The sequence below is a fragment of the Anneissia japonica genome, unplaced genomic scaffold (assembly GCF_011630105.1).
Source record: "Anneissia japonica isolate Jap-2015-1 unplaced genomic scaffold, ASM1163010v1 scaffold234_len1672027_cov178, whole genome shotgun sequence".
Classification (NCBI taxonomy): Eukaryota; Metazoa; Echinodermata; class Crinoidea; order Comatulida; family Comatulidae; genus Anneissia; species Anneissia japonica.
The window spans coordinates 431,088-444,504 of record NW_022738761.1 but is presented as its reverse complement, the minus strand read 5'-3'; the positions used below and the strand labels follow the sequence as shown (position 1 = coordinate 444,504).

Here is a 13,417-nt window from a genome sequence, read left to right as displayed (position 1 = left end):
AATTAATAAACACTTTTTAAACATACATGTCTTACTCTAATTAAAGTCCACCTCCAACTAATAATAATTCTGTAGACTTGTTATTTGCTGTTGTCTAATTATGATACATTTGCTCTTGTAGGGGCCATTTCATTTAGGGTCATTCTTTGTCTACAAGTAACATTGGATGATTACTCTAACTAAAGACCACCTCCAATTAATAATAATTCTGTAGACTTATCAGGGGTGGACGCAGAATTTTTCAAATCAGTTCCAACAACATGATTCAATGACCTGTTTGAAATTCTTACTGTACTGTATACCAAATACGAGAGGTAAAAAGCATTATAAATTCTAGAATTTTCCATACACCTTGAGAGAATAAATACCCGTTTGAAATTATCTTAACTGGCTATTTGTTTCTGGAAAGCAATTTTATAAGCAAAGTTCAAATCATCACATAAGGTTGCTTCAAACACTGCAGTGCTATGAGTACTTACAGTAAGGCAAAAATCTTATTTTCTGAATTGTTAACTCAAAATCATAATCATTAGTAATTTTATATGCCAGTCAGATTACTATTACTGTCTTCCTCAGAAAGAGTTTTACATTTGGAACAACCTAATTTCAGCTAATTTCCACTTTAACAAGATTAATAATTTAGTCTTGATACCTCCAAATGCATTTCTAGCTACAAGGGCACCAGAGCAAGGAATGGTGGCACCACCACTGAATTAATACACCTTGGCTAGACAAGTGTGAAATTTGATTTGTTTTTGCAGACTAAACACTCTATTAGTAAAATCAATAAGAGCTCCTACCCTTAAAAACTTTGTTATTCTGCATATAAGTGTAGTGTACATTTACATTTTATTTTGTGTATAATATATATATTATATATAAATTATCTTAGTTCCTCAGGTAAAAAGTCTGCCCCTTGAACATGAAATTGGATTGAGTTTGGGGTAAACATTTCCACAAGAGATAAGTCAAATTTCCCCACACAATAAACGAGAAAAATTGTCATAGAAAGATAATTTCACTGCTGTAGTAGTCCTTATGCTCAGCAGTAACATTCTGTGCTCAGTCTTTTTCCTAGAAATTAATTTATTAGCACCTTAAATGTTTTGCTGCAGTAGAAAAATAAACAGCTGCGTTAAAAACCAAAGCTCAACTTTTTGCTGATGGAACATTATCATGACATTTAAACCCAAACGAACCATAAAATGCAAACAACATAATGTTTGCAGGCTTAGGTAGGCTACATATTGTAGGTGTAGCCAACACCACAGTCCAGCCTAGGGCCCAAGTTTCTCAGGTGCTGAGGGAAGGTTAAGTAGCTCAAGAGTTGGGCCAAGCTAGAATTTCATATGCAATTTATCTGTATACTAGAACTTAAAATTGTTTATCTGAGGATTACATAGTGTAAAATGTCTTTTTCAACCACTTTAAGGGGTGGTCTTACATGAAAGAAGTATTTTGCATTAAAGTCTACTTAAAAGTTGGGGGTGGAAGTAAGAAATTTAAATAAAGCATCTGGGCTTAAATTTATTTTACTGAGACAGATTTAGGAATTTAAAATTGAGCCTGCACTTTAGTTCCAAGAAATTAAGTGCCCTTAATTAAGTGCCCTTTGCCATCCCTTTTTTCTGATTCTGCCAATGTTTTAATTCAAGGTACCAAAACTGGGAACATGACAAAACATATTCATTAATTTTTAATTTACTTTATTTTTTTACATGCAATTCTGCATAAAATACATAATTTTCAATATTTTGTTTTTAAATATCCTCTTTTAAAGTTTCAATAACTTTTGAATTTGAAAGATATAAAAATAAACGTGACTATCAGTCAAGTTTTTAAATGGGGCTTGCAATGCCAAACCTAGCATCAGTGACCAAAACAAGAAAATTGATTTTTTAATATATTCATATTCTCCATCAACTTATTATTGCCAAAGTTTTGAGTAAAAGTATCATGGCTTCTCTGCACTAAAGTACACAATACCGACACATTCTTATGTTATACTGTATATTTATATATTACTCAGTTTAACATTTAGCGACAGTACTCTGGTTTTGGGATGACAAGCCTCAAATATACATTTTAGAGAGGTATAAACAGGATTCATGGTCTACACCTATGATCATGACCATATATTTCAGTTGCTAAGTGTTGTTATTATCATTAATATTATTATTATTATTATTATGATTTTCCAAATCTCAACATCAATACCGCTTATACACCTTCCTCTCCTTTTTCCTCATCTTCTTTTCATCATCCTCTGGAGGAGGTGGAGCAAAGAACCAAGGTGACAGGAAATTGACCCAGACAAGGTAGAAAGCACGAATAGGCCCTAACAGCCATAATAACCAGAAATAATCTGAAAAAATGCCTAGAAACTGCACTATTGCTGTCAACAAGATTATATCTTTTATATGCCTGCAAAGAAAAGCAAAAGTAGAAATATTCATAATCTTTTTCCTTAAAAAGAAACAAAAAAATATAATAATAAATATGCTTTAATTGAATGTTTATTCAGAAAATTTGCTTTTATACAGATACACATTGAAAAATAATTTTAATAATGTTTTAATATGGAGGAGGTGGAGCAAAGAACCAAGGCAACAGCAAATTGACCCAGACAAGGTAGAAAGCATGAATAGGCCTTGCTAGCCATAATAACCAGAAATAATTTGAAAAAAAATGCATAGATACTGTACTATTGATGTAATTTGTCCAAATTAATTTTTAACTTTTTCAACAATCTTAAATATTCAAAAATAACTATCCTAATAACAGTTCCCAGGTTTTCATCAAATGTAGAACAATCAACTGTGAAAGTGTAATAACACTATTTACGATAATGTTTACTTTCTTTCATCCCATCCATCATTATTTTATTTATATTATAGTATGGTAAAAAGTAGGGTCATCAATAGACCATTACAACTAGATACTCCAATGTGGTCCTGTATCTTTTTCAATGACGATGATATCTACATCTTATCCATGACAACGTTAATTGGTACTCACTCTGCCATTCCAGATTCCATGTTCAAATCAATTCCTCCATCTACCAACGTACCTGTTTCAGAAAATGTTGCTTTTGCCATGGATGATAATAACTTATAACAGCCAAAATATGTAACCACAGATAAAATAAGTAATACCTGAAAAAATAATTAGTAGACATAATATTTGTTATGTTACAAAAATGTTGAAGTTAGCAGAAACAATTAATTGTTAGGAAATGAAAATACCTAGGAGAAAAATTGAAGTATAATCAGCTGGGCCAGGAATTTGAGGGGAGAATCCAGAGAAAAATCTGGGTAGGGACCTTGCGACATGCAAAGCACTAAGGGAGAAGTGTATTTGAGATAGACACGTCTATTTCGCTTTATTTTCTTTACTCTCTTTTTTTTGCCACCTCCTGGAACCGCCCCTGAGTTTAGTTCTCACGAGGCAATCATTTTTTCAAGTAGGAAGAAGCTGATGAATGATGTTTAATAATGATGATGATTATACAGTAATTTCATGTATTTATTTATTCTTTATTTATACTGAAATGCACTTTCATTACAATAGTACTGGTTTTCAAAGAGGTTCAATTAAAGAGAAACGAAAATCAAATAACACAGATAACTTAACTAATGAGAAGAAAAACGAATTACAAAACAAACACGGAGTAAATGCACACAGCTTAAACACTTTCAATTTAAAGGCAAATTAAGGTAAAAGTTCAAATATATTTGTGATGAGGGATGATTGACAAGATATTAATACTTTTTTATTATGATGATGATAATGATAATGTTGCTGGTGATGAGTGACAATTGAAAAGATAATAATTTTGATTTTGATGATAATGAGGGAGGATTGATAAGATATTAATAACTTTGATTATGATGATGATAATGTTGTTGTTAGTAATGAGGGACAATTGATAAGATAATGATTTTGATTATGATGGTAATGATAATGTTGGTGATGAGGGATGACTGATAAGATATTAATAATTTTATTATGATGATAATAATGATAATCTTGTTGGTGATGAGGGACAATTGATAAGATAATATTTTTGATTATGATGATAATGTTGGTGATGAGGGATGATTGATATGATATTAATAATTTTGATTATGATGATAATGTTGGTAATGAGGGATGATTGATAAGATATTAATTATTTTGATTATGATGATGATGATGATGGTAATGCTGTTAGTGATGGGGATGATTGATAAAATATTAATAATTTTGATTATGATGATGATGATAATGTTGGTGATGAGGGATGATTGATAAGATATTAATAATTTTGATTATGATGATGATGATAATGTTGGTGATGAGCGATGATTGAGAAGATATTAATAACTTTGATTATGATGATGATGATAATGTTGGTGATGAGGGATGATTGAGAAGATATTAATTATTTTGATTATGATGATGATGATAATGCTGTTAGTGATGGGGGATGATTGATAAGATATTAATAGTTTTGATTATGATGATGATGATAATGTTAGAGATGGGGGATGATTGATAAGATATTAATAGTTTTGATTATGATGATGATAATGTTGTTGGTGATGGGAGATGATTGATAAGATATTATAAATTTGATTATGATGATGATAATGTTGGTGATGAGGGATGACTGATAAGATATTAATAATTTTGATCATGATGATGATAATGTTGTTGGTGATGAGGGTTGATTGTTAAGATAATAACAATTTTAATTTCTAATGATTATGATAATGTTGTTGGTGATGGGAGATGATTGATAAGATAATAATAATAATGTTGATGAGATGAAGATGATGTTGTTGTTGGTAATGAGGGACAATCGATAAGATAATAATTTTGATGATAATAAATGTTACATTATGTTGAATAGTATATTGATAATAATGTAACAACTATCAAATCAAAGACCAAATGTATGACTACCAGACTGAATTGCAGTCTGGTAGTTGAAAATGTTGAAAGTAAACAAAATCATCTCATATCGCCTTATTTTGCAAGCCAGCACCCTCACCGAAACATCAAGCCCACCCCCACCCCACCCCATTTTAAGACTCCTAGATATGCCACTGATTGGGGCCAAGTTGAATCAAAATCATAATGATGATGCATACATACAATAATGATTACGAAACAGCGATATATACCCCTGATTTATATGTGTATAATATGGTGTGTTTTTTACAGAGAATATATTCCCCACGCAGGCTTTCAATACAGTCTGATGTGTAGGTTATCGGTATGTACAATATGTGTATGTACAGTTTATCACACTTATGTTTATTGTATTGAATTAATAATGAAGAATATAATGTTAGCCATAATCAAATCACTGTCATTGAATCATTATATATAAAGCAATCTTTAAAATGAAAAACCAACATTAAAATTTTAATTTAAAAAAAAGAAGATGAATTACATTACACTGTAGTTTTCAGGGAGTTTTTGTTCAGGTTCCCTTCGAATTGGAATGGCTTCTGAGGATAGCAGCGTATACGTACAATTATTAATGATAAGTTCAAAAATATTTTAGAAAAAGTATGAGAAAAAAAATTGAAAAAATCATAGGCATAATATTTATTGAAATGAGGTTGAATGCCAAATGTTCTGTATAATATTTAATATGACTTTCTATGAAAATGAGAGAAAAAAGCGTGTGACTGATGATTTGACTATGAATTGATTATTAGATTTTGAATTTTGAGTAAAGGTGAACTACTTACAAAAGTAGACCTGTGCCAGGACTGTATTTTATATTGTTATTTGATATAAATTATAATGTGTATTAGAAGTCAATCGTGACGTCATCATTCTAACTCCCAATGTTTTTTGCCTATGTATTCCCCAGCGTTTAATAATTTTTGTATTATTGGACGCTCGGCTTGATTTTTTTTAAGGTTCAGGTGAAAAAAAAGATTCCTTATTTTTTCGTCACCACCGCCGAAAAATACATCGCGCATCGCGATAAAAATTTAATTGTAATTGAAAATTACTTTCGTAAAACAAACTTAATTAGAACCCAAAGAAAGTTACTTCAAATTAAGTAAGAACAATTAAGGAATTATTGAATCAATGGACCCTCATAAACACAACAAACTGAATGTTTAATAGAAATATTCTAGACCTATTTTAAGGACTCAAGGAACAAATTTAGATGTAGGCCTACGACCAGGCAGGCCGCCCGGGCCTCCTCCTACTATTACTAGGCATAGGCCATAGCCTGGCCTAGTTATGAAATCATCGCACGATTTTACCTGTCTACATGTACCGACCAAAAAGGTAGTGACTGTATACCCTCTCGAATGCTGAAATGTTTATTTCTTTGACGAAAGTCTATCAATATAGCATTACAAACAAGTTCTTTCTTACACAATAGTTATTCATCGTATCCGTACTGTACTGCTGATGTTAGATGAGTTAAACGCGTACTACAAGAGCAAAAATCAGCATACGCATAGCTCAATTTAAATACGCACACGTATACTGATCATATCACTATAGCAACCGATGGCTGCTACAACAGTTGGTTATAAAAAAACTAAAATTAAAAGACGGCGATTGACTTATAAAGCAATTAGTAGAGCATGCATCGTACACTAAACAGAAAATTATTATACTTAGGTTAGATTTAATGCATTCAAAAATTTCCTTCGGGCCTTCAGGGCCCTCAGGAAATTTTTTCAAGCATTAAATTTAACTTTCGTACAATAATTTTCCTATAGTGTACTATGTGGAGCTCTACTAATTGCTTAATATTGTACATGTGCGGATATAGAAAAAAATAAAAGGTAGACAGGGGCTATGTACTCTATGTGAATATAATAGTAATAGCATTTGTCATGGACGTGTGTTTGAAAAAAAATCATAATTATTGTATTTCGCGATCAAACAGTATTACCAAGGGACAGGGATGCATCTAATCTATTATCATTTTTCCAAATAAAAAGATCGTAATCTTGAGGGTGCTGTACATTGACATTATCATTGCACATCTACGTTTAAATGTCAAGGTAAATCAGTATTACATGCTGGCCAAAATATAAAATCGAGTCTGATACAAATAAAAACGTGTTGTACCAAGAGGTTCAACGATCTAAGGTTAACCTATAGGTTACTAGGTAGGCCTAGATAGTACATACTGTACAGTTGAATATTAACAAATTCAGATGAAGACAGAAAACATAGTTTAAATAGCCAGCAATTTAAGTTTACAAAATATTATTAAACAAGCATCAGTTTCGTTTTAAATTTGAACGGAAAGTGATAAACTATTCTCCAGGATTTTCCTCTCTGCTATGCTGTACGACTGCTAACCATAACGCCACATTATTTGTTAACAACAACCATTTTCTTCGTCTATTCATTAAACGCACGGTTTCGCAGAGAGTATCGCGCAGTGTCACGCATCACTAACCTTTCTAGATGAAATTAAGCCTACTAAGTGTCGTTGGTACGAGAGTTCGCGCTAATGCCACATGAGTATAGAGATGACATACGTACGTAGGCTGGTTTTGTCTGCCGATTTCGCACTAGGCCTAGCTATACCTCTAAAGTCTAAAATTTGCTTGCTTCCTTGTTAATATTAGCAGGTTTTTTGACGACAAAAACATTACATTTCAAGGTTTGATTTATTATTTCAACACTGTTTAAATTTGTGTGATATAACTGAAATTACTTAATCAAAATCCTGTTGTACTGTACGTGTTTCGTTATTTCGTACTCATGGATAACAACTTTCGATAGGCTAGAGCAGTTTGGAAGTAAATAAACATCGAGTGACAGATGTAGGAATTAGCGATTGTTGTAAGAGTCTTTAAATTATAAATGAAATATTTCATTTACTGTAATTGTTAGTATTTACAATATAACATATTCTGTGAATGCTATCTGTTTGTTTAAATTTAGCTATATCTGCCTAAAGCTGCAGACGCACTGGATTTATAAAGGGGAAGATTTTACCGAGACGCCGGTAACACTCCGACGGTAGAATCGTACGGCTGTCCGCTCTTGGATTTTCGACTCGGTTTAGTTTCCTGTCAGTGTGGGTAAAACCTAATCGAGCAATGAAAAGCAATTATTGAGGGTGCTAACAGGACCTCTACTTCTACTTTGCCAACATGACTTTTCAAACGTTACGGCCAGGCAAAAAATGCCAAATGGCAACCCTGATTGCGAGTTTAATCTGTGCACATATTGCCCAACAGAGCGATAAATGTCATCAACTTCAGTGACCCCAGAAGATTAACCAAGTCACGCGGTTCGCATTGGACTACTGTATCTAGCCCGTTCAAATTCACTCCAGTAGTTTTCCTGAGCACAATTGACTCTGTGAAACTAACCGTCGACTTGGGTAAGTTTCCTGACCAGAAAACTTCCTAGGTTGTTTGCACAGGACTTTTATGACTAAACTAACAGGCGTATCGGTTAGTTTTACCGAAATAACTCCCGTTCAAATGTGGCTTTAGACTAAGAGTATTGTGGGCCAAGCCCCTAGGTTGGACTGGTAGTAGTGGTACTTAAGGACATGGATGACCTTATTCATGAGAAAATTTTATATATAACCTCAAGCAATCATGTTTAGCAAATATTTTTTGGATTGTTTTTATCGCCTACATCTTTATTATTCATTAAAAATGCAAGATATTACCAGTGGTTCAACACCAGACAGCACCTACAAGCACAGTTTCAGCTTTATTTCTACAAGTCATTTTACTACTAGTGTAGTTTATGTGTTTACAAAGTCAACGTGACCTCTGTGACCTCACTTTTTTTATGCCGACGATGAAAAAAAACCAAACAATGATACATACCCAGTTATACCATAAGAAAGATTCATAGAACCATAAAAGTCTAAAAACTATATGCAGTCCAGAGGTTATCCCCATCACTGAAGAGTAGAATTTCAGAGTCTCATTGTTTTCCAGATAAATCTGTTTCTGCCCTTTGGTTTTTGGTTTTCCTTTAGGCTGCAAGAAAAAAAAAATTTCTGACCTACTGTAACAACAGATACTGGTTAAAATGTACAGTAAATACAGTATTTAAAATTGAGATTCCTTTTTTATGTTTATTATAGAAAATGACAAAATTTACATTCAGTAAAATTCTCAAGTTAATGACAAGAAGAAATTCGAAAAGTCTAGAAAAGTTGCCCAACATATCATTAGTACTACCGACCTTACACTAATATCATCAATAAAAGTTACTTTTATTAACCTTATGTTTTGTTACCTTTTTTTTGTATTTAACTGAACCACTTTGGAAACCAGTACATTGTATTGAAAGTGTATTTCAGAATAAAGAAAAAATAAATAAATAAAATCAATATATGAAAAATATGTGGCCGTTAAATTATATAGGATCCTACAAATTTTCTACACTCTGCTTATAATTACAACAGATTACGGTAGGCATCAGACTTTTGCCTCCAATAACATCACTTTGTAGATAGAAACTCATTTGTGCCAAATAGTATCCATCTTTTCAATTCATGTGCAACTAGGTTTCAATTTAATTACGTAATTATACTAACAGTGTTAAAAATCTTGCTCTATTTTAAAGTTTCTTCATGATTTTATTCTTCTTTAATGTTTTATGTTTATTTTTAAGGCTGTATTTTATTGGCACTGGATGTGTTGTGGTGTTACGTAAGTTTCTTTTCTAACTTTTAAATCTTGCAGAGTAATTCAATTTTCTGTTTATAATTTTAATATTACAGACAATAAAGTTTCATTAATCTTGAATCTCAACTGTCTAAAAAATTTCTGATTTCAAAGCATGGGGCTGAGTGTGTACATACAGGAAATCATCCCCCACCCACCATGACCTTGCTTTGCTAACACTAGTCACCCATCACTTAGACTCTAGTTCTGAGCCTTTTACAGACTACTGTAAGGTCTATTTTTATGTCATTCAATCTTTTGTGATTTAGGGAGGGCACATTCCCCCTTGTTTTGAACTGTTAATTTATTTTTTTTTATATTTTAAACAAAAATTACAAATTGGAATACAAAGACAAAATATTTTGTAACATAGTTTAAAACTGAACACATATTTCCGCCATCTATAATGCATAGTATATTTTAGACGTTGGGGTCAATCCACCTCCTTTCCTATCGCAGCATTCCCAAGCCCTAGTGCCCCTCACTTTCCACTATTCTAAGAAACTGGTTCCCTTTGTTTACTGTAAATAATCTTGGGGATGCTGCTGTCTTTATAGGTCAACACCAACCTCAAACACACCATAGTTGGTGCTGAAGTGATCAAAATTTAAGGATGTCACTTAATATTTTCCATTGTGTCTTACATTGACTTAAGATAAGATAAGATAAGATACACTTTATTGCTCCAGAAATTCAGTTCTCGCATTGAAATACAGTAAAAAAAATTAAAAGAATGATCAAATATAATGAACTATAAAAATTACAATGTAAAAAAGATATCAAACAACGACCATTAAAACACAAGTCATCGAAGCATTATTATTATTATTATCAATATTATTATTATTATTATTATTATTATTATTGTTACTATCATTTTCCATTTCATCATCATTACTACCATAATTCATCTTTTAAAAGTTTTGTTAAAAGCTCTGACACCTTGGGGAACGAATGAGGAAGAGTAGTGGCATGTGCGCGCTGCCGGCGGCCTCAGTCTACCACTCCGAGCAATCTTTGAGTCAATAATTTCAGAGTGAAGGGGATGGGTCACGTCTTCAATGATGCTCTGAAACACCTTCTCTAACCGGTAGTGGTACACCAAGTCCGCCGACAGGCAACGCACACCGGCCACTCTCTCAACCTTTCGGATCAGACGATTGATTTTTTCCTTGTCACAGTTAGATATATTTCCTCCCCAACCCACAATACAATAGCTCCAGACACTTAAAATTACAGAATTATAAAAGATACCTAAAATTTTACTGCACACATTAAAAGAACTAAGTTTACGAAGACAATACATCCTGCTGTTAAGCTTTTTCATCATGTGATCGGTATGATCATCCCATTTGAGAGTGTTATTTAATATTATACGCCTAAATATTTATATGACTTGACCTGCTCAATTTCAGAAATTAAATCAGCCACTCTCACAAAATTCAACCTTGCTTTCCAAAGGTCACAAACTTCTCAAGTTTCTAAAATGAATTTCCGTAACCTGTATTCAGATTTCCATAGCACCTAATAATTTGCCTTGAATGCAAGATATGGGTTGCTCAAAATCGCATCTGTGGAATTTCAAACAAACTGGTCAGGATGAAGATATTATATAGGTCACTTTTCAGGACCATCAGGCCCACTTTCAAATTGGGTTTGATCGTCCTGAAAATGGGCCTCATCCTCTTTTGGCCCACTTGTCTGTATTCAATGTGGAATTTCAAACAGGACAGGATGAAGCTTTACAGGCCACTTTTTCTTAGACTTCACAGTAATCTGACAAGTGTTTGTAAAGAGAAAATTACTTGAGATCCTGATGGAAAAATCATTATTCTGGACCTAAATATTTATTGGTCTAGGCCTATGATAAATTTCCATTAGTATTTTTGTCTATTTCTATAGGCTGAGGCTATCGGCACTGCCGCAGTGTGAAAAAAAGCTGCTGTTTTCTATCGGCACTGCTGCAGTGCCAAAAAGCTGCTTTTTTCTATCGGCACTGCCACAGTGCGAAAAAAGCTGTTAATTTCTATCTGCATTATTGCCGCAGTACGAAAAAAGCTCCGATTTTCTATCTGCACTGCCACAGTGCCAAAACACTGCAGTTTTCTATCGGCACTGCCACTCGAAAAGCTGCTGTTTAACTATCAAATGGATGTTTTTATCTGTAGATTATGGTATCAATAATTGGTTAGGTCTAGCCTAGCCTATATTATTGTTAACATTATATTATATACGTTTTATAATTAATTATAATTATTTCTAATTATTAAATATATACATATATATAGGTCCATACATAAAACAAAAAATAGAACAACAAAAATAAAAAATACAATAGTAGTAATAATAAAAATAATAATAATAATAATAATAATAATAATAATAATAATAATAATATAATAATAATAACAGTGCTCGAATAATATTATAATAATGAATAATAACTGTTTGATTAATGAGATGAATCAGCATATATTAAATCAACTTGCGTCTATGCAAAACCTGTTTTTTAAAATATAGATGTTATCCATTTTATTCTGTTTTAAAAAATAATCTTATAAATTATAAGTTTATTTTCTATAATTTTATCCACATAATTCATGATTTCAATGTTAGTATGGTTGATAAATAATATATAAAATAATAATTATAATAATAATAATAATAATAATAATAATAATTAAGGTGCTCAAATAATGTTTTAATAAAGAATTAATAATACTTCAATAATACTTCAATAGGCCTATTTTTCGATAGTGTGATTAATGAGATATTTGTTGATTAATTTATAGAAATATATAATAGGTATAGGCCTATACCATTAATAATTAAATCAACTTACGTCTATAGATGTAAAATCTGGTTTTGTTTTTTTTTCAATCAAATGTTACCTAGTTTATTCTGTTTAAAAAAATAATCTTATAAATTACCGCACATTATAAAGTTACATTGTAAATTATATGAGAATTTAATCCACATAATTTATGTTTTCAATTATTTAAGCATTTAAACAATTCAGTGGGCCTAACGCTGGAAGTAGTATAAAACAAAACAAAAACAAAACACAAAAAACATCGTCAAAGTGTTTTCATGTATGCAAATGCTAATACTATCGCGCGATTACCGCATACTTTTTGTAAGCATAGCTCAGGATGATGGTTCACACGAGGTGAAGAATATCCGTCGAAATGCCGTGTAAATAAACTGCAATTATGCAAATAACTTTCACAAGAACTTTACGAATATCCTTATTAATATAATCTTAATTAATATCTTAAATTAGTTAATTACTAATTAATTAATAGATTGATATAAACATTGTGACCTTATAACTACAATTTATTTAATATATTATAAATAATAAATACATGAATCCTGCAACAAATTTTTCAGGTCAGAAATTGGCATCAAAATTAGTAATTTTTCAATTGCAATCTTCGTATTTGTTGGTTCATGGAAATATATATATGTATAATTATTATTATTATATACATATATTATTATTACATTTATATTATATATATCTATATATATATATATAATTTAATAGACAAATAGGATAAACCCAGAAAAAAACATGTGTTTCAGTCTACCAAGTCAATCTTATTGTCTTTACTTTTGAGTTTTATAATAACACACATATATATACATATATATACCTATATATACATATATATACATATACACACACGCATATATATATATATATGTATATATATATACACACATATATATAA

General features: G+C 31.5%; 1 protein-coding gene across 1 annotated transcript in view; it reads right to left on the bottom strand.

Moving 5' to 3' along the window:
* Positions 1-252: 252 nt before the first annotated feature.
* LOC117117759 (transmembrane protein 208-like) overlaps positions 253-13,417 on the bottom strand; it is an 18,318-nt gene continuing 5,153 nt past the window's right edge. Inside the window, exons 2-4 of the mRNA XM_033262179.1 lie at positions 8,832-8,987; positions 3,019-3,155; positions 253-2,424 (exon numbers count right to left, since the gene is read on the bottom strand). Coding sequence (XP_033118070.1) covers positions 2,211-2,424; positions 3,019-3,155; positions 8,832-8,987 — 507 coding nt within the window. The 3' untranslated portion in view covers positions 253-2,210. The remainder of the gene's footprint in view (positions 2,425-3,018; positions 3,156-8,831; positions 8,988-13,417) is intronic.